A 15810-nucleotide genomic window follows, 5' to 3' on the forward strand; every position below is an offset into this window, starting at 1 on the left:
TTATTAGAAGTAAAGGAATAGTCTAGTCCCCTAGTTTGTGTTTAAAATGCATATTAGGGTTGAATTTGCATGGACTCCAGTGCATTTTACTGTGTTAACTCGAGAACTCCCGCTCCTATTTTATCAGTTAGAACATGAGGTTGATTTCCAAACAATTTTTTAAATCAAAATTTGTGGTGACATTGTAGCATTGATATGTCATGAATCCCTAAATCAAACCCCCCCCCCCCGTGGCCAGCCAGTATATTCATGGAATGTTGCTGAAATCCTGCAACTTCCCCTGACACTCTTGCCAGCGCCATATTTAAAAGGAATGTCGGCTACAGAGAGTGATCATATGGCCACCAAGCATAATTTTGTTTGTGTTGCTGAATGCCTCAATATCAAGGCATTTCGGCAACACTGGCTGATCGAAGGAAGTGATTGTTGATCGCTTTCTAAGATCATTTCACCACATGACGTTCGAGGCACGTCATGTGTCATTAACTGTAACTTTCAACTTATTTACGACAGTCTTGGGAGGTCTGTCAGATACAACCTAGAGAGTTTCTAGCAGCCCTTCTGATGGTAATCAATGCAATAAAACAGAGCTAATAAAAAATGCTCTGTTAAGTACAACAGCATATTTTAAAATGTTCTTGATCACAAGTATTTTAATGTTACAGTTTTAGTGACTGAGTTGGAGATCTAAGATTAGTTTATTATAAGTAAGCTCACAAATGGTGTTACGCACTACCTGTTGTGTCCTGTTTACCTATTGTACAGCGCTGTGGAATATGATTGTGCTATGTAAATGAATAATGGTAATTGGAAATTTACTGTTGTGTCCTCTGGGATCCATGTGGGCAAATATATAGAATTTAAGCACTTCCTCGATTTCCAGAGGTCATCAAAGGATTCGTCCATATAGATGAATAGAGCACAAATCAAGAAGGTTTGGGACTATCATTGACAAATCACAAGGGATTATTAAGGGTTCTGACTTTCATAGAAGGTTTTCTTACAGATGGTTTGGATAGTTGGCTCTCTATGGGTATGTCCAACTTGTTAATCTCCTCTATCTGCCTGAAAACATCAGTCTTTTTTTTTTCTAATGTGCAGATCCCGGTTGGGCTTCCATAAACCGAGGAGTCCTGATCTGCGATGAGTGCTGCAGTGTACACCGAAGCCTGGGAAGACACATCTCCATAGTGAAACATCTCCGGCACAGCATGTGGCCATCTTCTCTCTTGCAAGTATGTATACAATAATGTGTCCTAGTTGGATGCAGCCTTTGGGTTCTCTCGTCTCTTGGGTTGCGCTGTTCACGGAAAGGAGCATTTATATTACTTTTGAGAATTTACTGTGTGACAATACTGTTTCTGTTTTTGGGGAAACTCACACTTATTATATAAACTACAATATGTGCCTGTCAATAAAATTGCATCCACTATTTCTCTCTCCCGTTCTCTTGCACACACTCTCTCTATTTATTCTTAACTCCTTCTGCACGCTACACTATCTGCCAGCCCCTCCTGTCATATGCAACGCTGTCTGGCAGCCCCGCATAGTAATATACATATGCACCCTACTGTTCAAAAGTTTGGGGTCACTTAACTGTTTTCATGGAGAAAGAGTATTTCTAGCTAACATGATTGGAAAATGGGGTTTCTAGTGATCGATTAGGCTTTTAAACTTAAACATGAATAAGCAAACACAACGTGCCATTGGAACACAGGAGTGATAAAGGGCCTCTGTATGCCTATGAAGATATTCCATTAGAAATCGGCCATTTCCAGCTACAATAGTCATTTGTAACATTAGCGTCTACACTGTCTTCTTGATCGGTTTTTAATGGACAAAATGTGCTTTTCTTTCATAAACAAGGACATTTCTAAGTGACCCTAAACTTTTGAGCGGTAGTGTATATTCACAAACTGATCATAATGCCACCGATGCCAGGTTCTCTTCAATGAAACAGCCACGCATTCATTTACAGTTGGTAAACAGTGCTTTGGCAAGAAAGCGTGTGTGTGTTCCAACATGTACGATCTCGGTAAATGCATGTGGGTAGTAAGTATTTCCACATCCTTATTAAGTGGAGAAACTGTTTCGTTACAAAACAAAATCCCACACACACATGAAGTTTTATTGAACCGTTGCATGGTGTATCAATTTTTTCTTTTCTCATTCAAATGTAAGTGAATATGAAAATATATAAGGAAAAATAAGTATGTACTTTAGTGCATGTGGTAGGTAATCGTTACCTTGTAATTTACATTTTACATGATTTCAGCGAATATATCGCCCGCCTGGGACTGTGTACACGCCATGTGCTCCGTCCCATATCGGCTCACGTGTGCAAGATTGTGATAGGGTCAAATGAGATCCCATCACTATCAAATTTGTCACTTCAATTGATTTCAATGGGATTCCTGTATGGAAAGTCTATTCTGTTTCTTTGCACTGATCTACCCCCTTCCCGCTCCTGATAGATGGTGCACACGTTGGCCAGCAATGGCGCCAACTCCATTTGGGAGCACTCTCTACTGGATCCTGCGCAGGTTCAGAGTGGTCGACGCAAGGCCAATCCCCAAGACAAGTTACAGTAAGTATCAGAGCCCATTAATAGTTGAGCTTTACAGAAGGAAGCCATAAACAGTCTAACTGTCCTAAATTCTCTCTCCCACCCAGCCCAACGAAATCAGAATTCATCCGTGCCAAGTATCAGATGCTTGCTTTTGTACACAAATTACCGTGCCGTGATGATGACGGAGTGACTGCTAAAGACCTTAGCAAGGTGAGATTTTTTTTCCTTTCAGGATTGAGTTTTAATTTAAATATTTCCTTTTCTGATGAAGGAATTGTCCGATCGGTGACAAATTAAGTTTTGTTATTATGATATGTGTATGTTTTGTATGTTATGTTATGTTTTGTGTATGTTTTTAGACAGTGGTACTTAGGGCCCTCAAGGTATTCCTTGGGATGATAAATGGTGATGCTTAACCAAAAGATACATTTTAAATACAAGGCTACGTGGCTAAAGTCTACGCAGTCGTGTGCCTCATTAATCTCTGAGTAATGCCCTGTTTCCCTGGATATTTTTTCAGATCAGGTGCCTTACTGGGGTAGTTTCAATCTTTTGCAGTATTTCCATGAAATCAGAGATTAGGAAAGTCTGTTCCCGCACACTCATGTCGGTTATGAGACTTGTCCAAGTCATTTGCCGTGTCCCCATATCTTACATTTTAATATTGATACATTTTATTTTTGCCCTTTACATCTTATTATAAACTCCCTGATTTATTTTGTATGATTCATTCAAACATCAATATTGGTATTAAAAGATATGACTTATTTTATAAAAACCAGGATAGTCACAAATTGTGTCTTTTGTCTCATCTCTCATACAACATCTGGTACAGACCCTTAACCGAGTTGTTCAATTACTCGCAGATCTTAACAACTCATTGGATTTTAATTCCAGTCTGACAATTTGACATAAGCTTTTTTTAACAGGTGGAAAAGGAAGCAACCAGTTCCACCGTGTTATGTGGTCTCACCAAGTTAGATCCCAAGTCCCTCCTATGTGGACTATTTGTGAAAGAGAGTAGTTTCCCTGATTGTTAGCAGCCTTGACATTCATTAAAGTCAGCAGTCTAAATGAACCCATCTAATGCTGCTCACAAATTAAAAGTAGCAGGGCGAGTGTATTAGAAGCCCACCTCTTATGTGTCTCCTAGGGGAACAATCATCATACTTTCCTTCTGGTGAACCATAGGCAGGAGAACCATAGGCAGGAAAACCATAGGTAGTTTCAACAAATTCCTAAATGCTATGAAGGGCCCATTGTGCAGCGCCTACATCTAGGCAGCCTCCTCAATGGAGAATACATATTAAAGTAGTTTACCGTGCGTTTATTAAAAATAACTTGCTTACATTTAGAAGAAGCTGCAGCTCCATCGTAAAGCAGCCAATCAGTGGCCGGTAGTTTAAATCTTGTTAGTCTTGTTTGGCCAGAACACAACTGCAAGCCAAGTCCCCGGGTGATGGAGCATGTGTGCAAGAGGGAACCACAGGGACATATAATGAGGCCACTCAGCAATCGTATGCTTTAAAGTGCCTATGATGTCTGAAGTGCCCCTCTTAGTGCAGCTGAGTAGCATTTTTAGTATTGAGCGTCACAGGAGTGGAGTGGAAGTAGTGGATCCTCTAGATCTAGTAGTAAATAATTAGGGCAATTACCACTAAAATGTAATCTTCTTTACTAAAGCTGGGTGACCAAGTTTCAATTAAAGGCGTGACTTTCACATTAGGAGTGTTTATTTGCAGGTAGAGTTATAGAATTTCCAGTTTTATATCTTTGCTATAATTATAATAAATTCTGCTGATATAAAGCTGCACATATGGAATCCATACGATTTTAGTATTCCTATTGTTTAGTGAACGGACAACTGTGTGTTACTATTGCTAATAAGATCTACACAATACTGCATTTAGCAGAAGCTTTATAACGGCGCCATTCTTTTCCTCTGCAGTGCATTCAGATGCTCATTCAGATGCTCATTCATCCGCGTGGCAGCTGGGTGTGCTAGCACTGCAGTGCCGAAGAGACTGCTGCGTGTGATAGTTTGGAGCAAACTCACATCATGTTTTCGCATTTAACTTGACATCTGGAGATTATGAAGAATAAAACAATCTTTAATATAAAATGTTAAATTGGAATTAGCGTTTTTAGAAGCAAGTGATCAGGTCGCTGTTGTTAAGTGAGCTAGGCCATGTGCTATTTAAAGGTCCTGCTAGTGATATCCCAACACACATTTAATTAATTTTATACATTAGCTTTTACATAAAGACCACATATTACATGTGACCATGCCGAGGGCGCCTTGCTTGGAGTATACAACGTTGGGTTGTACTGTTGACTTAATGTTGAATTCTTTCATTTTTTTTTTTTTAACAGCAACTTCATTCCAGCGTGCGAACTGGGAACCTGGAGACCTGCTTACGCCTGCTTTCTCTTGGTGCTCAAGCCAATTTTTTTCACCCGGTAATAACGTCCTTGAAGTTTCCTGCGTACAATCCGTGAGCTAGATAAACCAAATGCTTCTCTGCCGTCTGATTCTGTGTGTTAAAGTTCAATGTATGAGGTTACTTTTTGCTTGAAAAGGTCATCCTTGTGAGCCTCTGACATCCTGTCATTAGGAAGGCAATTGACAATGTTTAAACCAATGTGTGTGTATAATATAAAAAATATTTTAAATGCAACATTGCTTTTAATTAACTGCTCAGATTAAATTTACAACATATCCCCGCACATCAGTTGCAGTTATAGGTAAATCTACTGCAAAAATACATTTGTTAATGCTCACTGGCAGAGGACCCAGCAGAATTAAATATAACGTTTGTGATCTTCCACAGTTCCGTTCTGTCTGTTGCAGAGAATGCTTTGATTGTTGAGTCTTTGACACGTAGCATCAAAACGACTGCATTTGTTATTTTAGGAGAAAGGCACTACTCCTTTGCACGTAGCTGCTAAAGCTGGACAGATTCTCCAGGCTGAGCTCTTGGTGGTTTACGGAGCTGATCCTGGGGCGCCCGATGTGAATGGCAGGACGCCCATTGATTACGGCAGGTATGGGCATCCTGGCGGGTTTCTATTCTGTAAGTGAGTTATCAATGAAAGGTGGGTCTGGATTAAATTTTGGAATGTGATCTTCTGCCCTTAGTAGGATGATCCTACTGATTGTGCTACCAAACTCTTGAACTTTGCACCAAAAATTCCCAATGCCTTTTTTTTTTTTTTCTCCTGAATATGTGTCCTGAGACTGATATGATTAGCAGGCAACACTCCAAAACATTAAGATAGAATTTTGCTGTAGAAAGCCTTGCAATAAATGAGTAATATTATGTTTTCATGAAACCATTAAAGTTAACCTCCCAAAACGATTCATTTCACGCTGATGCTAATTATGTGTTGATGATCTTGATCCGCAATCCTCCCATGAGAGTGATCAGATATTTATTTTCTGCAGGCAGGCGGGTCACCATGATCTGGCGGACAGACTGGTGGAGTGTCAATACGAGCTTACAGACAGGTTGGCCTTTTACCTCTGCGGACGCAAACCAGGTGAGTTCTTAACTGGGCCTGAACGTACCTAGCTGATCGTTTATATAGGGAAGAGCACATGTATACATTTCAACCATCAGGAAGAGTTTTTATACTTAGAAAATGCAATACAATTAATTTTGTTGAAAAAACCTCAATTATCCCTGATGATGATGGCTTTATTTACTTTGGGTTCTGACAGTCGGAGATAGAATCATAAATAATGTGCCCATCTGTACCATGCATTCACAAAACTGTGCGGTAGCAAAAACGCATCCTCCATATGAAGGCAGATAACTGTGTATTTATGGTAAGTGCGATAATTAACCAGCGTATTGTAGGTGGAACTTTGTGCTGGGAAATAAACTCCTCTCTGGAGCTGAATAGAACACACGTCTGCTTCAGCACTTTAGAATCCAATGAACCGTTCATTTAGCCTGGAACGGATCCGCACAGCGCTGGCACTTTGGTTTGTTAGACTGCATTTATTAAATGAGCCGACCCTTCAATGTACATTTAACACACTGGAAAAGTCTGATTGTGCAGCTTGTTTCGACAAATGATGCTCAGAAAGCATTAGTGAGAATGGAAGGTGTCCAGTCATAACATCTAGAGAGAGAAATCTACAGTAACGTAGCAAGCTGTGGCTATGTATACCATGCTATGTACACTTAAAACCGCATTGTGTGTGTAATATATATATATATATATATATATATATATATATATATATATATATATATATATATATATATATATATATATATAATTACTGTACATATGAGTAATACCCTGATTTTTCTGTTGTAAAATTAAGCAGTAGATAATTCCTTTTTTCTTTTCTTTTCAAGATCATAAAAATGGGCATTATATTATTCCTCAGATGGCTGACAGGTGAGTGATTTCCAAATGTCAAGTAATAGACTTGTTTGACCCTGCATGTTAGCCTAGTGATGATTAGAAAGCCTTGCACAATATACCCTATTGTTACATCAAAGCATCTATATCATACATGTAACTTTTTCAAGTGTTTCATTACCACTGCCACCAATGCAGCATGTAGACATTAACCTTTTCAGTTACCGTTAAGTCCACCAGTAAGTGTTTAACATTTTGATATGAATGTAGCCGTATCCTTAGCTCAGACTTTCCCTTATGCAAATCAATAAAATACCTCCCACGTATCACTAGTGGTCGTTGTGTTTGGATATGCCAAAGTCCCATTGACTTCTGATCCGTGTCTAGCAAGTAGTATGTGAGAGCATCTGATGATTTGTAAGAATAAAAATGCTCCCCCCTCCAAAAATTGCTTGTAATAGAAATCGCTGGCATTAATCCCAGTTATACAAAGTCCTATTGTATTGTTACTGTACCGTACCTCCCTGACTGCTGCTGAACCACAGGTCCCATAATTATCTCTAGAAATACGGAAGGGACGTGCCAAATCGGATGTAGTGAAGGTGCATCAGGTCGGGATTGTATGCTGCACAATCCCAATGATAAAGTTAAATTAAAATGTTGGCATATAATGTTAGCTTCAGCATTTGCATATTATAAAAATGTACTTTATTAATTTTAAGAGTGACTTGTATAAGGATACTGTATATAACGCACATTAAAAGTACATTCCATTTTAAAATGTTCCACATATAATGCAGTGAAAAAGGTCTATGATTGCAAGTACAAGAGCGCCATCTCTTGGTAGCATAGAGTACTTCAGGCTATAATTTATTTTAGTTATAGACATCTTGTAGTGCAATAGGAAGGGTTCAAATTAGCCGTAATGTTAAAACAGACCATATGCAAAATTGAAAATAACATTAATATGTGTTAAGACATACTTGTACAGAAGGACAACATAAACATGCTCTTGTAAGTTACGACAGAGTAGAACAATACGTCTGTACATAATGCAGGCGGTTATTTTTATACCTTTTATACCTTGTTTTATTTAATGTGTGCTTTTAGCTTTCTATGGTTTTGTTTGAAATGTGTACCCCTGTCCAGCTCTTGTAATTCTACAGTAATTACCATTCCATGCCACTCTGCTGTATTTGTTTGTGTGTATATAATATATATAATTTGCAAGATTTTTCTGTCCTGCCTTATACGACATCATGTGATGGGCACTACAGATATATTGCTATACTCTATGGTGTATATGGATCATACTCACAAATAAACTCAATAAGCAATCAAACCTTTTTCTTTCATTCCGTTGAATTATTGATTGATGGATTAAATACAGAGTGACTATTTCATTATGTTGAATAAAAAAAAGCATCTCAGAAAGTTATGCCTTCACTGTGAAAATTAAACACGTGAAAAAATTGGTCATGGCGCAAACTGTGAAATGTTCCCGTTACCATGGCAACCCATGGAATGGTTCAATCAGCAGGCACTTTCTATTGGTTAACTATTGAGTTGGAGATAGAAGTATATTCTAGCGTGAAGTTTTGGAAGCGTTTTAATAATATAAAGAATATATACCGCACATAATTTATTCACCTAAGGAAGATCTGGCCGATTAGTTAATTTCTAATGTCTCACTTAAGACAAAATGATGTCACCTGTGGTGACTTAATTTTATCTCTAGCGTTGCCGTGAGGAGTGTGTGGTAGCTTGGTAAGGGAATAATCATATTTACCATGAATCCATGTTGTAAAGATTTAATGTGTGCACACTATTGGATATACACGCTAAGTGTCATATATTTTGCTGTTTAATGGTTTTTGTTCCTCATCTCTGCTTCTGATTGTAAAGATAACTTGCTGTTTAACTCCTCCTTTCTTCTATTCTTTCTTGCGCTGCCCTGGATCTAGAACACGTCCCCGAGGTGTGCCCCAGAGGTACTGTGTGACTTGGGCCGGATCATACCCTTTAATGTGGTTCTGTTATACATAGTGAAATGTAATGAATCTCTAGACCGTTCGGTGATATTGGACGACAAGAATAGCTGTGCGTCAATCACAGCGCATAGCTCATCGTTAATGAGGATTGGGGTATTTAACTATAAAAACAGTTAATAGGGGAAACAAATATTTGAAACTATGGAATAGTTTATAGCTATCCCAGCAACCTATCCAAATTCAGCCAATAGGAATTGGACTCTGACTGGCGATTGGCAGTACCAATGAACCAGCAGTGTCTCACGGCACATCCCAAAGCCCTATTCGGGACGGGTGAAGCCTCATCTCCTGTATTGGTGATAGCTAGACCTGTTTGCTGTAGTCTGAGCCCAACATGAGGCCAGCCGGTCAGCTCTCCTTGTGGTCAGTTATGCACAGATCTGTGTGTCGTATGAGCATAATGGCCACTGCAGGTTTCTATGGAAGGACTGGCAAGCTTTGACCCTCCTGTTGTGCCCTGTCAGTCCATGGGTGGCATGTCCTGGATGATGTACTAACCATACTAGATATATGTGCTCTAGTTAAGGAGACTATTTTATCTTCCACAGCTCTTCGATGCCAGCTGTTCCCTGTGTGCTTCTAATAAATGTTATAGGCTCCGCAGAGAATTGTTTTGTAGCATTAGTGCAACCTCGCACCTTATCTCCTCTAGCTTTGTATCGCAGTTATTGTTGCCTGTGTATTCCAGGCAGCTGATCTCCATTGGCTATGTCCTGCATTGCGAACCTACAGTATAGGGACATTTACGTGGCACCTGCAGTGTTGCACTGGTTTATGTACCCCGCTACCACACTCGCTGAGCTCAGCGCTGCCCCTAGTGGTGTACATGTTGATGAACACTGCTTTTATTTTCATTAAGCTATACAGCACATCCTAATCTAGTTTAATTGCATTGAGAAGAATAAATGTAATATTTTACTCTTGCCACCACAGTCTTGTGGAATACCTGGATTATACCAGACATAGAGCACTAACACGTTTCAGTATTTCATACAAGGCCTGTTGGCTTTTAATTAGACTGTAAAGCTCTTGCTGCCAATCAGATGATGAACTTTAAGTTCATGGCGATGCACTTAACCGCACGGTTCGTTCCTTTGAGACCTTTGTCAGCGCTCGCATTGAAGCTGTAGTTACTGGCTAAATGTGTTAACCAAATGGAGCTAATAGTAGTCCTCATGGATAACATTACTTGTCATTGCTAAAAGGTACACCTAATTGAGTCACCTGCATTCAAGCAGGAATATCAACTATAACATACTGGCGACAAAAGCACCAATTGGGAGTCTTGTATATGGTCACATGAGTGCAGAACAAGAAGGTGTCTGCACCAGACTGTGTGACCCCGAGAAACTGCCCCAACACCCTGAGTTTGGGACAAAAACTTAGGTGCTCCAGGTCAAACCCTGATAGTTGTGAGGCATGATTGAGGCTCTCTGGTGTTTTGGTAATTTGCACTGGATACTAGTAAATTTAGAGAATGCCCTGCAATGCCCGGGTTGGCAATGTGTTCTTGGGTCTCCTGGCAACAATATGTAGTCCTGTCCTGGCTCTTTCGGTTTGGACAAATCTGTTCCTAGAAACTGTTCATTGCTCCAAACCAGAAACCCTGAGCAGCCAGAGGAACCAATAATGAATTCATTTTCAGAACTGCCACCTGTTCCTCCAATGGCTCCACCACTTTGTGGAAGTTCCCAGAGAGGCCAGAATAATGAAGACCGATTTGCTGAGGAAAAAAGCACCTCTTTCTCCGCAAATCTATCTGTATTATTATGGCCTCTGTGCAAAAGGGTGGAACCATGGGGACAGCCTCTCCCGTTTTGCCAGTTGTGGGGAGAGTGTGCCTGGTGGCTCCAACCTTTTGCAGAAGTTCAAAAGGAGGCCATGTCCACAGAGAAGAGGTGAAGAAAGAAGACATGAGGAGCAGCGCACGAAGAAAGAAGAACAGAAGATGCAAGAGAAGGAGCGGAGCTGCATGGCCAGGAGCAGGGACACAGAAGTGGTCAGCGGAGAAGGTAAGGAGAGATTCAGAGACTGTGAGAGAATGTGAGTGAAAAAAACAGCCAAAGCTTAATATTAACACAAAAAGGGTGAAAAGTGATGGAACAGCATATGATTTCAATACATAGGTCATTTATTTAAGAGTTTCGTGTATCACCGAAAGCCATACAATTCTTAATGGGGCATTACACCGAAATGCATTGTCTGGATATGAGGATTACCTTCACTTGAAGTTTATAACCTTGCCAGCACAAAACCATCCCATACAGATGTGTACCTGGCTTACTATGTGTGATGTCAACAAGAGTTGTCAAATGTTTTGACAAATAGGCATACATTCCAATGTTCTTCAAGGGGCACTCTAGGCGTCGTAAGCACTTTAATGTTTACGATATGCGTGTATACGTACTTACATAAGCATTCTTGTTGGTTGGGCTATGTGGCGGTTGCATTGTCCCTTTTAATGGCTATATTCTTATTTTACTGTCTGTGGTTCTTGTAGTCACTGATGGCAGCTGCCTGCGCAGACATGTTGTTATGTGTAAGATCTGAGCAGCACCCAAGCCTGACACATGCAGAGACGTTTGTTCGCGCTCCGTTCTGTTACCGCGTGATTACAGTTTGCATTCACGTTTACCGGTTGTTTACCTCTTTATTATTCTCTTTTTGTTTTGTAGTTTGGATCTGTCTGAGCTCGCTAAAGCTGCCAAAAAGAAACTTCAGGCAGTAAGTCTTTCTTCCATAACGACTTACATGGGAACCAGAGAAACAATTATTTTTACTTATTTTTTTTTTTTTACATTCCTCTGTCTTCTTTTCTGCCTTTTTATTCTGACATTTTCTATGTTCATCTGCACCTACTGCTCAGTCTTCCTGAGCCCCGAGCGTCCGATATAATTACCTGGCTTGGATGACTCCCTCTACATATATATATATACCGTATTGGCGCGAATATAGGCCGCACTTTTTTCCCCCACTTTAAGTTTTTAAAGTGGGGGTGCGGCCTATATTCGGGGTCTAGCGCCCGACGCCCGGGACATGCAGTCCCGGGCGCCGGGCAGGCAGCGGGGTTAGGATACAGATCCCCCGCAGCGGTGCAGGGGACCTGTATCCTACTGTCTGATACGCTCAGACAGCCTCCCCTGCCAGCACTTCCCACGGGGGGGGGGGGTGCCGGCACGGGAGGTTATCTAAGCGTTTTACCTCTGCCCACCCCCGACTTACCGGAGCAGACTCCCGGGTGTCTTGCGGGGCCGGCGGGAGACATTTACGCAATACGCAAATGCAACTTCCGGTAACGGTACCGGAAGTTGCATACGCGTATTGCGTAGATGTCCCTCGCCGGCCCTGAAGACACCCGGGAGTCTGCTCCGGTAAGTCGAGGAGGGGGGGCAGAGGAGGACAGCGGCAGCGTATCGCGGGGAGGGAGGACAGCGGCAGCGTATCGCGGGGAGGGAGGGCAGCGGCAGCGTATCGCGGGGAGGGAGGGCAGCGTATCGCGGGGAGGGAGGGCAGCGTATCGCGGGGAGGGAGGGCAGCGGATCTCGGGGAGGGAGCGCAGCGGATCGCGGGGAGGGAGGACAGCGGCAGCGTATCGCGGGGAGGGAGGACAGTGGCAGCATATCTCGGGGAGGGAGGACAGTGGCAGCATGTTTTTTTTGGTGCTTTTTTAAAGAAAAAAAACTTTTTCTTTAAAAAAGCACCAAACTTTTAGGGTGCGGCCTATATACGGGGGCGGCCTATATCCGAGCCAATACGGTACATATATATATATATATATATATATATATATATAATTATCTCTCTGCTAACGTCTTCTGTCTTTGTGTGAGTGCCACTTTCTCTACACCCCCCGTCTTCCATTAGTAACAGGACCCTTGTGTTCACAGCTCAGTAACAGACTTTTTGAAGAACTGGCCATGGATGTCTATGATGAAGTGGATCGGAGAGAAAATGATGCAGGTAACTATAGATATATTATATATTATATGCCTCTGTAGCGATTTAACACGTGCCACCGAAAAGTGATAATTTACAATGTCTTTGAATTGTAATCCTATAACAATCCTAAGTATTTGGTAAAGAATCCAGCCAGGTATTTGAGTGGATATATACGAAGCCAAATGTGTATTTGATAACATTTAAATTAGCTTTGAATAGGGAGAATGACATAAAATAGGTTCCCCAGGTTCTTTTTAAATGTCAGGTGAACCGATAACGTTTTTAACACAGGAATTAAATCTTAAAAACACAAAACGATGGAGGTGATAGAAGATTACACATCTACCTAGTAGCACAAAATTTAAAACCCTTAAGTTAATGGTACTGTGAACACTTCCAGTTATGTTTCTTAACCATTTTCATTCATAAGACAATAAGATAACTGTCAGCTCTGCTGAAAAACGTGCATTATCACTTATTTATTTATTTTTTATTTTTTTTATATGGTGATAACAGTTCAGTGAGCAAGTGAAGTTACATGCTGGTATTATAATAGTGACTATAATAACATGTTACGTGTAAAAAGGTACTTTGATTCAGCACATGTCGATAAGGATTAGTTCGGAAACTTTGAGGCTTGGTCTGGGCCAAGTTATACGAATAAGTTATTATGGTGGTTATTATAATTACTGCTTCTCAGTAAAAAGGTGCTATATGATACAGCAGATACAGATATGGATCAGTTAGGAAACTTACAGGCCGGTCAAATGTGGTCATGGATAAGATACTCTTACCATAATTTCACAGGGATCTAGAGTGTTTTCTGAAATTAAAGTCCTTATAGTATTTTATTTTTGAACACAATGCTCGCTCTCGTAAAATATGAAAGATCAAGTGTTTGACTTTCTGGCCGCTTCTAACGGTGGATCCTTTTAAATCTGCTCTTCCACCTCCGCTGCTGAATTGAGCACTTTTCTAACTTCATTTAACATTCAGTTGTGTAGACATGCTTTCCTCATGTTATAAATGCCATAAAAACTGAAAAGGCTCTTTAAGATTCTGTATTTTATTTTATTAGACTTTTTAAAAGGAAAGAGTGACGTGACAGATCTGTTGAGGTTTGTTACATATTGGAGATTAAAGGTGCTGTCCCACTTACAAAAAAAACCGTTGACTAGGCACACATATATAAAAAAAGAAATGCTGGGGAGTTCTATAGCCCTATAGTATACATTTCCCATAAGAATCTGTTGTTAGACTAGGGTTACCAGTTGGCTCTGCTAAGTGATCAATTTACTAAAAACCCAGTTGGCTTGACAGGAACATTTTTTTTTTATTATTATTTTTAGAAATGCAATTTTTGGGGGGGCCAGGTCAGATTCCAATAAGCCATAAGCAATCTGTCTCTGAAGTTTTACTTTACTTGACAGGAATCGACATGTTCTGCAGCAAGGTGCAGTGGTCCTAGCAATACATCTTTAGCAAATTAGGTGACAGTAAGCACGTTTGAGGGCAAGGCAGACTCTAGGCAGTGTGTTGGTCTCAACTTCTTATAAAGGGGAAATCTTTGGGAAAAACAAGTGCCCAATACAGTAATGTAGTTTTGCATTAAAGAAAACTTGATTTTATTTCATTTTGTTTGTGATATTTTGAGTGATTTGTCCCAGTTCAAACACTGTGGTTATCTGATTCGTTATGGAAGTGCTAATTGCCCTGCTAAGTCCTGGTTAATTTTTCCCTTTAAAAGCTTTTATTAGTCACAGCATCCAGATGGGAGATTAAGTCTGAGCCATTCTGCTTAGGCAGTACAAAAAGGATTCAGCGTCTAGAGTTCTTAGAAAAAATACAATGTTAAATGCTTTATAACATTAGTGAAAACAATGGTGTCTGTTTCCCTTTAATTTGAAGGAGTTCTGTTCGTAAAGGGACAATCTACAATAGAAGAATGCATACTAAAGCACTCTGTGAATAAACCCAACCATTTGCGTAATTTAATACATTATTTCAAAAAAAAAAGAACAAATGAAGCACTTACCTGACACAGAATTCTTAACCATGCTGCAAAGATGCCTTCTTCCTCCATGATCTGACATTTTGTGCCACACATGTGTTATGGGGGGGGCTAAACAGATCCCTGCATGAAGCACTGGATCTGACTGGAGATGAGTCTGTCACATACAGGGAGATGCATTCAGTTAGAGGGTGGGGAAGTGGCATATAAATTTTTTTTGGTCTGTTTTTGGTCTGCAAAAACAGACCATGTGAAAATGTAACCCCTTGACAACAATTGACATTCCAGACATGTCACAGAAATGCATCCCATTAACGACAATTGGCATGTCATGCGGTTAAACGAGCATAGAAAGCAATCGATTGCTTTCTTTGTTTTGCTGCAATGCCTCAACATCGAGGCATTCAGCAACACCAAAAAGAATGTAGAAGTCCTAAAATTGGCACTGTGCCAAAAATCCTGGCATGGATAGAGTTAAAATACTAGGATCTGATATACCATGAGGTGTCTAGTTTTGTAAAGTTTATGATTTTATAGGGAAAATTGAATTGGCCAGCTTCAAAGATCTCCCAAATAACACATGGGACAGGATGACCAGATGTCAAAATTCCAAATTGAAAAATGCGCACCTTCTAGCCCTCAAACATTTTGCATGGGTTGTATCCCTGTACTCTGGAGATGTTGCTGAACACATATTGGCTGTGACATATACCAGGAGCCGTAAGTTCATACTTAAAGTACAATGTGTGTGGGGAAAAAATGCAGCAAAGTTACTAGTGAACTGACTGGCCTCAAAATGTCTCAAATAGGACATGGGGGCAGAATGACCAGGTATGAAGAAAAAGAAGTTTTTAAAATGGCAT

General features: G+C 40.4%; 1 protein-coding gene across 3 annotated transcripts in view; it reads left to right on the plus strand.

The window, feature by feature from the left end:
* The window catches only part of GIT1 (GIT ArfGAP 1), a 45870-nt gene that overhangs the window by 18675 nt on the left and 11385 nt on the right, over positions 1-15810 (plus strand). For 2 of the 3 annotated variants that reach the window (XM_053457043.1, XM_053457045.1), the window contains exons 2-11: positions 1102-1235; positions 2475-2587; positions 2674-2779; positions 4943-5029; positions 5484-5614; positions 6015-6109; positions 6940-6982; positions 8911-8937; positions 11673-11721; positions 12885-12957. In XM_053457043.1, coding sequence (XP_053313018.1) covers positions 1102-1235; positions 2475-2587; positions 2674-2779; positions 4943-5029; positions 5484-5614; positions 6015-6109; positions 6940-6982; positions 8911-8937; positions 11673-11721; positions 12885-12957 — 858 coding nt within the window. The remainder of the gene's footprint in view (positions 1-1101; positions 1236-2474; positions 2588-2673; positions 2780-4942; positions 5030-5483; positions 5615-6014; positions 6110-6939; positions 6983-8910; positions 8938-11672; positions 11722-12884; positions 12958-15810) is intronic. The other variant, XM_053457044.1, reaches the window with a different exon arrangement.

Source organism: Spea bombifrons, chromosome 2 (genome assembly GCF_027358695.1).
Source record: "Spea bombifrons isolate aSpeBom1 chromosome 2, aSpeBom1.2.pri, whole genome shotgun sequence".
NCBI classification, from domain to species: domain Eukaryota; kingdom Metazoa; phylum Chordata; class Amphibia; order Anura; family Pelobatidae; genus Spea; species Spea bombifrons.